The 14,462-nt window shown below is 42.9% G+C and overlaps 1 protein-coding gene across 1 annotated transcript in view; it reads right to left on the reverse strand.

Annotated features, from left to right (window-relative positions):
• LOC117668248 (actinia tenebrosa protease inhibitors-like) overlaps positions 1-10,684 on the reverse strand; it is a 35,380-nt gene extending 24,696 nt beyond the window's left edge. Inside the window, exons 1-4 of the mRNA XM_087875570.1 lie at positions 10,395-10,684; positions 8,450-8,629; positions 6,103-6,153; positions 3,650-3,826 (exon numbers count right to left, since the gene is read on the reverse strand). Coding sequence (XP_087731696.1) covers positions 3,650-3,826; positions 6,103-6,153; positions 8,450-8,629; positions 10,395-10,464 — 478 coding nt within the window. The 5' untranslated portion in view covers positions 10,465-10,684. The remainder of the gene's footprint in view (positions 1-3,649; positions 3,827-6,102; positions 6,154-8,449; positions 8,630-10,394) is intronic.
• Positions 10,685-14,462: the final 3,778 nt, after the last annotated feature.

The following is a 14,462-nucleotide window of genomic DNA, read 5'->3' on the forward strand; positions in this document are numbered from 1 at the left end:
CTCTGCACTTTTTCTAGAGTCTCAACATCTTTTTTATAGTGTGGTGACTTAAACTGGATGCAGTACTCTAGGTATGGTCTTACTAAGGCTTTATAGAGTGGTATTAGTATTTCACTTGATCTTGATTGCATCCCTCTGTTAATGCAATTTAGGACTGCATTGGCTTTTTTGCCTGCCGCTGCACACTGCTGGCTCATATTTAGCTGGTTGTCCACTAAGACTCCAAGATCCCTCTCACATTTACTGCTATTAAGCCTGGTTTCACCCAGTCTATATGTGTGGTTTTGGTTTTTCTTACCTAAGTGTAAGACTTTGCTTTTCTCTACATTGAATTTTATTTTGTTAGATAGCACCCAGTGTTCAAGTCTGTCAAGATCCAGCTGGATCTTGAGCTTATCTTCAAGGGTGTTAGCTATTCCTGCCAGCTTAGTATCATCTGCAAATTTAGTAAGTTCCCCTTCTATTCCCTCATCTAAGTCGTTTATGAAGATATTGAAGAGTATTGGGCCTAAGACAGAACCTTGTGGCACCCCACTGCTTACTTCTCCCCATGTAGACTTAGACCCATTAAGGACTACTCGTTGAGTACGGTTTGTCAGCCAGTTGCAAATCCATCTGGTGGTCTGGTTTTTTTCTAGCTTACGAAGAAGTGGGTTGTGGTCTTCTTTGTCAAATGCCTTGCTGAAGTCTAAGTGTATTATGTCCACAGTATTTTGCTGGCCTACTAATTTAGTCACTATGTTGAAGAATGAAATAAGATTGGTTTGGCATGATCTGTATTTAACAAACCCGTGCTGGCTGCTAAACTTAAAGATTTCTCCTGTCCAGTCTTTTCCGATTCTAGGGATTGGTGTCACTCTGCCCTAAAAAAACCAAAAAACTTACCCTATGACAAAATGTTCATGATAGAAGCTCATACTTTCTTGATAATGGTAGTATTACTTCTAACTAGGCACAAACATGCTGCTTGACAAACTTTTCAGGTTTTTTGCCCAGTATAAATATTAAACTAAATGATCTGTAGATTATGTCCTCCTTCCCTTTTTGAACATTGGGGCATCGTGTTCCTTTATCAACACCTGCATCTCATTATTTCTCTAAGAGATTTCTGAAATTACAGGGTGACTCTGCAGCTGCTCTATTTTAGCAAAAAGTACCTTCTGTGCTTAAATAAAAAAACACAACTGTCTTTCGGTTATGAACACAGTGAAACAATAAAATCGATCAGTTTAACCTTGGTGTTGCCAAGTGTACAGCCCTTCAACAACAAACTGAGCAATATGTCCATTTGAAAATCATCCTTAAATTTACCAAAATAATTTGGAAATGCAGCCAGCCGCACAGACAGAGATAGATAGCACGGAATGAAGTTGCTTTTATTCAAAAGGTTATGAGTTCTCCTACAAAACAGATTGGAGAGTCTGTGCTTTGAAGAGTTCAGGAATTCCATCTTTCTTATCATGGTAAGTGTCCTAAAATGATACAGGCAATGTTGTGGAAAAAAGAGAGAGAAGAGAAGGGAAGGGAAAGGAAGGGAAGGGAGAGAAAGAAAGAGAGAAAGAGAGAGAGAGAGAGAGAGAGAGAGAGAGAGAGAAAGGAAGAGCAAAAGAAAGAAGAAAGGAAGGAAGAGAGAGAGAGAGAAAGTAAGTAAGTGAAGAGCAGGCAGGCAGGAAGGAGAGAGAGAGAGAGAAAGAGAGGAAGGAAGGAAGGAAGGAAGGAAGGAAGAAGAAAGGAAGAGAGAGAGAGAGAGAAAGTAGGTAAGTGAAGGGTAGGCAGCCAGGAAGGAGAGAGAGAGAGACAGAGAGAGAGAGAGAAAGAAAGAGAAAGAAAGAAAGAGAGAGAGAGAGAGAGAGAGAGAGAGAGAGAGAGAGAGAGAGAGAGAGAGAGAGAGAGATGTTATAAATCCACCAAAAGTAATATATCCATTATTACTATACTCACTGTATCTACATCATTGGCTAGATTGGATGCAGTAATACAAGTAATGTAGTAATGCAGTAAAATACAACCACAGGACAGGTTTAGATATCATACAGCTCCAGCTTCTAAAGGCTTTGGGAAACCATGTGATGATGCTATCAAATATACAGACATTTTTACTCCTTTCTTTTATCAAGGAGTGGTAGATTCTAAAGCACACAACAGATAACTGCTTTGGCCTCAATACCATGACCACTTGATTCTTCTTCTTCTTCTTCTTCTTCTTCTTCTTCTTCTTCTTCTTCTTCTTCTTCTTCTTCTTCTTCTTCTTCTTCTTCTTCTTCTTCTTCTTCTTCTTCTTCTTCTTCTCTCTCTCTCTCTCTCTCTCTCTCTCTCTCTCTCTTTTGCGTTTTTTAATCTTTGTAAATCTCAAATATCTGGGTACCCCTGATAACAGAAAATTACTCCTTACTCCATGGTTCAATCTATGTTCAGTACTAGCATGGAAGCATCTTTTCTAGGCTGCCCTTGAAAGCTACAAGATAGCTTGGAGAAGTTGGGATGACCCTATCTTCCTATAACCTCTCTTCCCTTCTCTACCTGGATCACCTGGGCAATCTACTGCCATAACTCACCTTCTGCCTAGTATTGTAGATCACACCTTTAACTTTTCCTAAACATGTTTTTTTTTTCAATCTCCAATTCCACCAAACCATTTTGAACTCCATATAATGTTCTTCACTCCAGCCAATTTTAGAACATGGAAGGTCACTCATGGCCCCTAACCACGGCACAAAGATAACTTGTCAATGGTTGGTGTTGCCTTTGTCCTATGCCTGCCCCATAGCAGAGGCAAAGCCACCTGTAGCTGTTCCAGTTTAATGGAGTTTTTTCTCTGGTTCTGGTACCCATTTTGCCATCAACATGAGAGAGGGAACTTCAGTGACAATGTGTTTGATAAGGTGGTCAGGCATTTGGGTCTGCAAGCTCCTTTCTCACTTTGGGGTTGCGTTCATAAAATATGTATGATGAAAGAAAAATTTCTGCTTTGGGCTCATCCTTCCCCCATGGCTGAGGGACAACTTTTTTCCTGGAGCCATTCAGTTTTGAGCAGAGGGAGGCTTTGATTTTTTTTTCATCTGGGCTTCAAATGGTTGTCCAACGTATTTGAAGGGTAGCCAGTGATGGAAGGTTTACTTCCATGCATGAATTACACCAGAGGTGTTAAACTCAAGGCCCGGGAGCTGGATCCGGCGCATGGGGTACTTAGATCTGGCCTCTGGGGCCGCCCTGGAAATAGCAAAGGACTGGTCCGGGGTGCCTCTGCCAGAAAAAACAGAGCTCGCAAGGGCTGCACACAGCCCTCCCAAGCTCCATTTTCAATGGCAGAGGGTTGCAGAAGGCCATCCCAGCTGAAAACAGAGCTTGCGAGGGCCGTGCATGGCCACCCCAAACTCCATTTTTGCTGGCAGGAGGCCGTTGCAGCCAAAATGGAGCTCAGGAGCCCGTTTTTGCTGGCAGAGCACTCGGGCCACCACAGGTGCCCCCAACACATCGAGCGACGTCGAGCTGGCCACGCCCACCTGGCCACGCCCACCCTGGGCCCCAAGGTCAAAGACAACCCTGATGTGTCCCTCAATGAAATCGAGTTTGACAGCCCTGAATTACACTAAAACAGAAGTGAAGGTGCGATGTTGGTGGGGAAATATGTAAAATGGCTGAAACGTACCAAACACATCACACGCCTTTACACAATCAATATAGTTTGAAAAATTGTTTTCATTGCCTCCGCAGCCATGGTAAGTAAACGCTCTGCACCGATGGAGTTTAAAATCATAATAATATCGAGTACTATGTTTTTTGCACCATCCTTTTTTGGGATATAATCTGCATCTCCTGGATGTAACTAAAAGATAAGAAAATAGGGTGAAGGACAACCCCTTCCCATAATTCTCCCCTCCGTCGTCTGTGGAGATTCTCAGTCATCCAGCTCATAATTATCTCAAAGGTGCTTTTTCAAAAGGCAGCAGGACTATTTTGTTTTTTCTTTCAGGAAGAAGAAGAAAAGCTTCACCCGAGAAGCTTCATCAGTTGTGATAGCAGGGGTGGTGGTATATATATTAATCTTTATAATCTGTTCCAATCTTCCCATTTTTTTTCCATATTCATCTCTTTTATATAATTCTTTATCACAAATTAATCATTTTTCACCATATCTTGTTATTTCAGCTTCTGCCATATTATTCTTTTTTTTCAAGGATACTGAAGGATATATGGAAGGATACTTCTTAACTGTCAGTACCTACTGTATTTTTCGGAATATAAGACGCACCTTTTTCCCCCAAAAAAGAGGGTGAAAATTTGGGTGTATCTTATACTCCGCATGTTGCCCCACCCAGCCTCTCAAACGGAGGTTTCAGAGGCTGAAAAAAGCCTCTGAAAGAAAGCTTCAGAAAAAAAGCCTCAAAACAGAGCTTCAGAAAAAAATGCCTCTGAAAGGAAGCTTCAGAAAAAAAGCCTCCGAAATAGAGCTGTTTCGGAGACTTTCAGAGACAGAAAAAAACAGTTTTTTTCTGAAACAGAGTTTCAGAAGTTTCAGAGGTTGAAAAAGAAGCAAGACACAGAGCTTACAATCAACAAACCTGTTGCAAAAATTCACCTCTGGGAACAGCTGATTGGGGGTATTTCAGGAGGCTGATCCACCCGCCAATCAGCTTTTTTAAAATTTTCCTCTCCAAAAACTAAGATGCGTCTTATACTCTGGTGTGTCTTATACTCCAAAAACTACAGTATCCTTCTATTCCCGCTGTCCCCTGCCATCATAACTGATGAATTTTCTTGGATGAGAAGCTAAATATTTTCTTCTTCCTTCTCAAGGAAAAAAAAAAGCGTCTTTGAGTCCCCGTTACATCACATCTTTTAGAAGTACAGAATGATTCTGGAAAGGAGAGGCAGGAAAACCTGTTCATCTATGCCTTTCCTTTCCTGCCTCCCAAGACAGTCCCATCAAATGTCCAGCAAGAGAGACCTTCACGTATGAACCAGTTCTCCAGGATCCCAGATTCAATGAAGGCATGGATTGGAAGGGAACTTACATATCGTGTCCAATCTCCCTTTGGCATAAGTTTCTTACTAAACCATCTCTGAAGGGTATTCATCCAATCTGTTCTAAATCCAATCTAGCATGAAGGAATTCTCTAGAGCAATGGTTCTCAACCTCTGGCCTATGGACCAGTGATGGGTACCTAGTTAGAAAAACATGACCGTTTTTCACAGTTATGAACTTTGCAGCATCCCCATGATCACATGGTCAAAATCCAGATGCTTGGCAACTGGCTCATATTTATGCCTCCCAAGGTCATGTGGTTACTAACTTATCAACGGCAACGATTCGCTTAACAACTGTGGCAAGAAAGGTCGTAAAATGGGGCAAAACTCACTTAACAAATGTCTCGCTTAACAACGGAAATTTGGACCTCAATTGTGGTCGTAAGTGGAGGACTACCTGTAGACAGGACGAGAGGTCCATCCACCCATTATTTCAGTCTACCCAATTTTAGGGTGTTTCAATCAACTTGAAAAATAAAAGTTGCCATTCTTATTGCTGATGGCCTGTCTCTTGTGATGTGATACTCTTTTGTGTGCAGGCACATACACACCAGTGGTGGGTTTCAAATTTTTTTACTACCCGTTCCGTGGGTGTGGCTTGGTGGGCCTGGCTTGGTGGGCATGGCAGGGGAAGGATACTGCAAAATCCCCATTTCCTCCCGCTCCGCTGGGACTCGGGAGGCAGAGAATTGATGGGGCGGGCCAGTCAGAATTTTTACTACCAATTCTGTGGGTGTGGCTTGGTGGGTGTGACATGGCTTGGTGGGCGTGGCTTGGTGGGCGTGGCTTGGTGGGCGTGGCAGGGGAAGGATACTGTAAAATCTCTGTTCCCTCCCCAATCCAAGGGAAGGTTACTGCAAAATCCCCATTTCCTCCCACTCAGCTGGGACTCGGGAGGCAGAGAATAGATGGGGGTGGAGCCAGTCAGAATTTTTACTACCGGTTCTCAGAACTACTCAAAATTTCCGCTACCGGTTCTCCAGAACTGGTCAGAACCTATGGAAACCCACCTCTGATACACACACTTTCATTGTGAGTCCCTGTAATATACTGTACAGACAACAGCATACATACGTTTCTTCCAGTCAATATTTCCAGCTGTGTTTTCCGCGGGTAACTCAAGATCTAAGAATAAGAGACAACTGAGTGAATATTAGATGCAAATATCCTGCTTGGAAATAATATTACAAGAAGTCCTTAGCTTATGGCAGTTTACTTAACTTCATTCAAAGTTCCAACGGCGCTGAAAAAAATAACTTATGACCATTTCTCACACTTATGACCGTGGCAGAATCCCCATGGTCAGGTGATCAACAGTCAGATGCTTGGCAACTGGTTCAGTGTCCCAGGGCCGTGTCACGTGATCCCCTTTTGCTGCCTTCTGACAAGCAAATGCAATCGGGAATCCAGATTCATTTAACAACCAGGTTACTAACTTAACAAATGCAGTGATTCGCTTAACAACCGTGGCAAGAAGAGTCGTAAAATGAGGTAAACTCGCTTAACAAGTGTTTCACTTAGCAATGTAATTTTTGGGCTCCGTTGTGGTCATAACTCGAGGACTACGTGTACTTTATATCATTTTCAATAAAGATCAAATACGGGAAAACATTAATCAGCTCAAATACATTGTCTAAACTTTCATTAAGGAAAAATTCCTTATTAGAATAACATTGTTAAATAAAAAGATTGCTTTTTATATCATATGGGGATTAATGAGGAGCTTAAAAGTGAAAGAGCATTAAAAAAAAGTGAAAGAGCATAATTTTAATATAGCCATCAGGAAGCTCAAGCATTAGACAGAAAAGGAAAACAGAAACATCCATAAATTAAACAGAATGGTAGTAACAATGTAGATAAAACAAAACTAGGTGATAATGCTTAGAACATCACCTGATATACAGGTGGTTCTCAGCTTACAAAGAGCCTTGATAGTACAGTGGTTTAGTGCACCCTGTTATTAACACAGCTGCCTGCAATTTCTGCTGGTTCGAATCTTACCAGGCTCAAGGTTGACTCAGCCTTCCATCCTTTCTAAGGTAGGTGAAATGAGGACCCAGTTTGTGGGGGCAATAAGCTGACTTTGTATAAATATACCAAAGTATGAAGGCTATTGCTTAACGCATTGTAAGCCGCCCTGAGTCTCCGGAGAAGGGCGGCATATAAATCAAATTTAAAAAAAAATAAATAAAAATTTAGTGACCATTTAAAGTTACACTGAAAAAAGTGACTTATGTCCATTATTCACGCTTACGACCGTTGCAGAATCCTCATAGAGACGTGATCAAAATTTAGATTTTTGTTCTGCCCCAGTTACGGACCCCAAAGAACGCAGCACACACAAAGTCCATACAAACCTTAGTTTACTAATTAAGGACTACTAATGAGCTTTCTTAGTAGTTGTTCAAACACAAGTGCAGTTTAAATCAGTCTTTTCTGAACAAGGGCTATTAATTTAACTTCATTAACAGCCAACAAGAATCCAAAGAATAATAACTCAATTCTAAGGCACAGTATTTCAGATAATCGTAATCTTACTGTGGTTGGCAGAATGCCCAGAAGCAATTCGCAGGAAGCTGATAAGATAAGCAAGACAAGACACGAAGGTATGTGAATGAAGTTGTTCCCTGCAAATTGCTTCGGTCAGCGTTCTTCCTTAAATAGGCTAAGGGAGTGGCCAATTAGCTCCAAACCTTACTCTCACAGAGACCTCCTCCTGAGGAGCCACTCCTGCCTTTTGGCAGCTCTGCGTGCCCGTGCATCGAGAAGAGGCTCCTCCTTTTCCTCCTCTTCACTTATGGGAGCTTCTGGAGGTTCTGAAGGCTCTGGCTGAATCCCCGCCTCTGGCACCACATCTTCTCCAGCCTCCTCATTGTCTGACTCGAGTACCAGCTGCACAGGCTGCTGGTGCAGCATCCCCCCAGCCTCCTCGCTGTCAGAATCAGCTACTAGCTGTACAGGCCGCTAATGGGCCACAACAATGTTTAGAATCTGGTTCATATTTATGACGGATGCAGTGTCCCGGGGGGGTGTCACGTGATCACCTTTTGCGATCTTCTGACAAGTCAATGGGGGAGCCAGATTCACTTAACAACCGTGTTACTAACTTAACAACTACAATGATTCACTTAACAACTGTGGCAAGAAAGGTCGTAAAATGGAGCAAAAGTAACTTGCCAAATGTTTCACTGAGCAACAGAAATGTTGGGCTCAATAGTGGTAATAAGTTGATGACTACCTGTATAGTAAAACAAATGCACAAACACACACATATCTGCCACAGAAATCCAGTAACAATAATTACAAATTTTGCAAGAGGGACCAAAATGATTCAGCATGAAGCATGAAAATAAATCTTCAGATACCTTCAAAATTAACAAATTGAGAGTTCAAATGTAAGCAAGTCTTGGCAGCTCCTTACCAAATTTTTTACACTGGTAAAGACAATCCTGTAGAGTGGCAAAGTTATTTTTATTGCCACCACAACCTCCATAAACGAAGTTCAGACATATTTTTTTCTTGTGATCATAGTAAACCCTTTCCAATGCTTTTTTGCATTTTCCTTTCTTTGGTGATAATTTGCATTTATGTGGTAGTTGTCCTGGAAAATATTTGAAAAAGAGAAGAACAAAGATTTTGCAGGGACTTTAATCTTAACTTGAAAAACATCAAGTCCATGAACTGAAAGATGTACTTTATGTACTTTAAACTTCATTTTGAAAACAGAAACAAAATTATTTGAAGTCTTGTTCGCGAAATTACGGCAAAAGAGCTGATCTACACTACACTTGTTACTGGTTAGCAAAGGGCTTCATTCAGTTCCTGAATTTATTTATTTAGTCTACTTCCTTGAACTGTAACCTATTCCTCCGGTTTTACACAATGCACTAAAACAACTCTGTAACTACTGTATAGTACTAAGGTAGCACTGAATAAGTGATCTGGTTAAAGATGCTTAGTTTGTCACTGACTTGCTTAAATATTATTATTATTATTATTATTATTATTATTATTATTATTATTATTATTATTTTATTTCTATACCGCCCTTCTCCCGAAGGACTCAGGGCGGTGTACAGCCTATTAAAAGCACAAGACAAACATCAATTAAAATAATTTAAAATTATTAAATAATTCGGCTCAATTTAAAACCCCAGAAATTTAAAACACCCAATTTAAAATTATTATGTTGATAGCCCGGCCTGGCGGAACAACAGGGTCTTAAGTGCACAGCGAAATACCCAGAGGTTGGAGATCTTATGCACTTCCGGGGGCAGTTCATTCCACAGGGCTGGGGCTCCCACAGAGAAGGCCCTCCCCCTGGGTGTCGCCAGCCGACATAACTTGGCCGATGGCACCCTGAGGAGACCCTCTCTGTGGTAGCGGACTGGCCAGTGGGAGGCTATTGGTGGCAGAAGACGGTCTCGAAGGTACCCGGGTCCTATGCCATGGAGCGCTTTAAAGGTGGTGACCAACACCTTGAATCGCACCCGGAAGACCACTGGGAGCCAGTGCAGTTCGCGCAGGAGGGGTGTCACGTGGGCACAACGAGTTGCGCCCATAACCACCCACGCGGTCGCGTGGACCAGTTGGAGCCTCCGAGTGCTCTTCAAGGGGAGCCCCATGTAGAGAGCATTACAATAGTCCAACCGGGAGGTGACAAGGGCGTGAGTGACCGTGCGCAAGGCGTCCCGATCCAGAAAGGGCTGCAACTGGCGAATCAGGCGAACCTGATAAAAGGCCCCCCTGGCTATGGCCGTCATATGCTCTTCTAAAGACAGCCGTGCATCCAGGAGGACACCCAGATTGCAAGCTCTCTCTGTGGGGGGCAAAGATTCACCCCCAATAGTCAGCCACGGCACCTGCTGACTATATCGGGACGCCGGAAGCCACAGCCACTCGGTCTTGGAGGGGTTGAGTCTGAGCCTGTTCCTCCCCATCCAGACCCGCACGGCCTCCAGGCAGCGAGACATCACATCAAGGGCATCGTTGGGGTGGTCTGGGGTGGAGATGTACAGCTGAGTATCATCAGCGTACAGATGACACTTCACCCCAAAACCACGGATGATCTCACCCAGCGGCTTCACATAAATGTTGAACAGAAGGGGCGAGAGGACCGACCCTTGCAGACCCATGTGAGACAGGTTCCCACCAGTCTTCTCTTGGCTTCCCAAGTATGTTCTCAGTGCTCCAAAATGAATAATAAATAAAACATAAGATAAAATCACTGCACAATGTTAGCTCAATTCCCATTCCTATGCAACCCTTCCTTTTTGCAGCTGTTGCCTAACATCCAAGATACAGAAGGAGTTGCACCAAGGGTGACAAGCTGCCCAAGAGGAAGAACGTTACCTGTTAAGTCTTACCTTCCTTCTGGCAGCCAGATGTGACAAATTGTAGGATCAGCAGAAGGCAGATGGGGCCCCAGGCGTGCATGGCAATTTGCTTCTAGAAAATATTTATTTCTAGGTAAACCCAGTTTTGTCAGTGCTTAAGGGGGAGAAACCAATCCCTTGGAGTGAGTCAGTTAGGTTTTGATAGATTTTTTTCTGAGGCTGCTCTGCTTTAACTGACGTTCTCTTCCTGTATTTAAATAAAATATGACTGCTTTTGAGCCAGGAACACGGGGAAACCATAAAGTTAACCTTGGGTGGTCAGGCATTCACCTCTTGAGCATATCATTTTATTCATGGATGGATTTGATTTATATGCCACCCATCTGATCCTACAAAACAATTAGGAACTTCCTTGGTTAGAGGCAAGTGGAATTTGGGGATCCTTTGGGAATTGTAAAAAACAATAGAGAGAGACTATCACAAGATGTGGGGATGTAGTGGCTCAGTGGCTAAGACACTGAGCTTGTAGATCGAAAGGTCGGCAGTTCATCGGTTTGAATCCCTAGTGCTGTGTAACGGGGTGAGCTCTCATTTTTGTCCCAGCTTCTGCCAACCTAGCAGTTCGAAAGCACGTAAAAAATGCAAGTAGAAAAATAGGAACCACCTTTGGTGGGAAGGTAACAGCATTCCATGCGCCTTTGACGTTTAGTCATGCTGACCACATGACCATGGAGATGTCTTCGGACAGCGCTGGCTCTTTGGCTTTGAAACGGAGATGAGCACCGTCCCCTAGAGTCAGGAATGACTAGCACATATGTGCGAAAGGAACCTTTACCTTTACCTTTTATCACAAGATAGCTATGGAAGGGCCTGGCCATAATTTGCTCAGCTTTGTGTGATCTTTTTTTTGCAGATCCAACTAAATCAAGACATTGGTTTTTCTGTCCTCCCTGTTTTTACTTTTATTTGAATGCCAATGAGACCTCTCTGGAATACATAGATATTCTTGGACATGAAACTGTGCATCGCCTTAAAAAAATGCAAATAACCTTAAAAATAGGAATGAGAAAGGGATGTTGCTTATGAATGATGTTTTCATACAGCTCATTTCTGGAAAGTGAATAAAAGTGTTTTTACGTGGATATAAAATCAGAACAGGTTTGGCAGCACTAACTCTGACTAACATAATTTATTAAAAGGCATAAGCTTTTCTGAGCTGCAGATCATGAATCAGCCCTGACTAACATTAGCCCAGATCCCCAAAAAACAGGAGCATCACTTGACCACCCCTAGCACTGACAAATTCACCATTAGTCAATTGCAAAAGACAGCTTTACCTGGAACAACTTACATCCTGCGATGATACCTGAAACACCATAGAGCTGTGATGGCGAACCTATGGCACGCATGCCACAGGTGGCACGCAGAGCCATATCTGTGGCACGTGAGCATTGCCATAGGTTAGCTCCAGCACGCATGTGCATGCCGGCCACCTGATTTTCGGCCCTTCGAGGCCCACTGGGAGTCAGGAAACAGGCCGTTTCCGGCCTCTGGAGGGCCTCTCGGGAGTGGGGAAGGCCATTTTCGCCCTCCCCAGGCTCCAAGAAAGCCTCTGGAGTCTGGGTAGGGTGAAAAACGGGCCTACTGGGCCCACCGGGCCATCATGTTCCAAAAGTGGGGAGAAGCGTGGGGGGCATCACGTGCTTGCGCGGAGGGCGTGGCATATTGAATTATGGGTGTGGGCATGCACGCGTGCAAACCCCCTGCGCTCCCCCCGCTTTTGGCACGCCACGGCAAAAAGGTTAGCCATCGCTGCCATAGAGCATCCATACCTATCCATTCCAAGCTCCTTTGGGAAGGACTCGATAGGTGGACAAAAATGCCAAATCCAGCCTAGACATCTGCCTCACTGTACAATGAAATAATTTCCCACATCAAAATCTAAGCCAGTGAACTCGAGTTTATTTATGCAGACTTATTCTAAACATGAGAGTCCTTGGTAACTTTACACCTTGACCTCTTTCAACTATTTTTAAGATTAATGGCACGGGCTCTAAAGTTACTCTAAGATCAATGGCCACAACTAACTTCTACAACTACCGTATTTTCCAGCGTATAAGACGACTTTTTAACACATGAAAATCTTCTCAAAATTTGGGGGTCATCTTATACACTGGGTGTCGTTCTCCTGTAACCAGGCAGACCAGCCCGAAAGGCTCTGACGAGCCTTAAATGGCTCTGGTGATCCAAACTCTGATGATCCCAGCTTTGCCTGCTAATCAGGCAACTCAGCTGGGATCGCCAGAGCCATGTAAAAGAAAAAAAGTTTTCCCCCTCCAGCTTGCTTACCTTAGCTGCTAGTCGCAACGCTTGCCTTGCTTCGCTTGCCTGAATCCATTCCATCAGCAAGCCACTCCCTGCCTGAGTTGTGGACTTCAACTCCCAGAATTCCTCAGCCAGCAAAACAAAGCTGGCTGAGGAATTCTGGGAGTTGAAGTCTACAAGTCTTAAAGTTGCCAAGGTTGGAGACCTCTGTTCTGTTGGGTAAGTTTTTTCCCCCTTTAGGAGCTTTAAAAAAAATAGTTAATTGGGTTTTTTTTTAGTTGTTCTTTTTTAGACCTAGCCATTTAAAGTTTAGGAAGTTTTAAATTTAGTTTTCATATAAAAATAAAAATAAAATAAAATAAAATAATATTTGTGCAGCTTTCTGAGATTTAGCGTGTTTCTGTAGTGTTTCACTCTAACTACACAAACACACAAAATCTCACAAAGTTGTATGTGGAATTTTGTGTGTGTAAAGTGTGAAAGTTGTTTTTTTGGGCTTTTTGTGGCTGTGTGAGGTTCCTGCTTGTTGCAGGGGCCATTTTGGGTCTAGCATAGTTGCTTTTACATTGTGGGTGAGCCAGTTGATGTTTTTTAATTTTTATTTGGTGTGCGTTGGAAGAGGGGTAGTCTTATACGGCGAGTATAGCCCAAACCTTATATTTTAACAGGAAAACTCGGGGGTCGTCTTATACGCCCAGTCGTCTTATACGCCAGAAAATACGGTAGTTTTCTATTTTAAGCATTTTTAATGTTTAAACTAGGAACTGTGGTGGCACAGTGGTTAGAATGCTGTATTGCAGGCTAACTCTTCCTACAGCCTGTTCAATGTTGACCAGCTCAAAGTTTACTCAGCCTTTCATCCTTCTGAGGTTGATAAAATGAGGACCTAGATTGTTGGGGACAATATGTGAGAGTACTGTAAAGCATTAGGGAACAGTATATAGTAGTTATTGCTAATGCTAATGCTAGCACTAACTCAACAGAGAATTATAAAAATTAAAAACCAATTGAAGCCAGAACTTTTCCTTTAGGACAGATGGATACATGGTTAGAAAAGAGATATGGAAGATTATTTCAGTATGTGATTACTGCATAGTCTACTACCTCAGACTATTATATGCACAAAGCTGGAAAGATTCAACAGTCTGTTGGTTGTTTCACCAACCAGGGCGACATTGGTGAAATTGACAGAAATTGTTGGGATGACCAGACGGATCTGTTTGATTAGGGAAAAGTCATTATCAACATGTGTTATCCAGTGGTGGGATTCAAATTTTTTTACTACCAGTTCTGTGGGCGTGGCTTGGTGGGCGTGGTGTGGCTTGGTGGGCGTGGTGTGGCTTGGTGGGCGTGGCTTGATGGGTGTGGCAGGGGAAGGTTACTGCAAAATGCCGATTTCCTACCAATCAGCTGGGACTCGGGAGGCAGAGGATAGATGGGGGCGGGGCCAGTCAGAAGTGGTATTTACTGGTTCTCCGAACTACTCAAAATTTCCACTACCGGTTCTCCAGAACTGGTCAGAACCTGCTGAAACCCACCTCTGGTGTTATCTCTCCTACAGGAGCTGCATTGGTTGCTGATTTGCTTCTGGGTGTTGTTTCTGGGATGGGGGTTATTATTATTATTTTATTATTTTTATTATTTTTATTTCTGGTATATTGTGTTTTTATTTCTCGTAAGCTGCCCTGAGTCTCTCTGAGCCAGCAATATGAATTTTCCAAATGAAATAAATATTCATCAGTGACTGAAAGCTCCTTATGGGCTTTTTGCATA

This window comes from Pantherophis guttatus, chromosome 9, assembly GCF_059756535.1.
Source record: "Pantherophis guttatus breed Tessera chromosome 9, ASM5975653v1, whole genome shotgun sequence".
Taxonomy (NCBI): Eukaryota; Metazoa; Chordata; class Lepidosauria; order Squamata; family Colubridae; genus Pantherophis; species Pantherophis guttatus.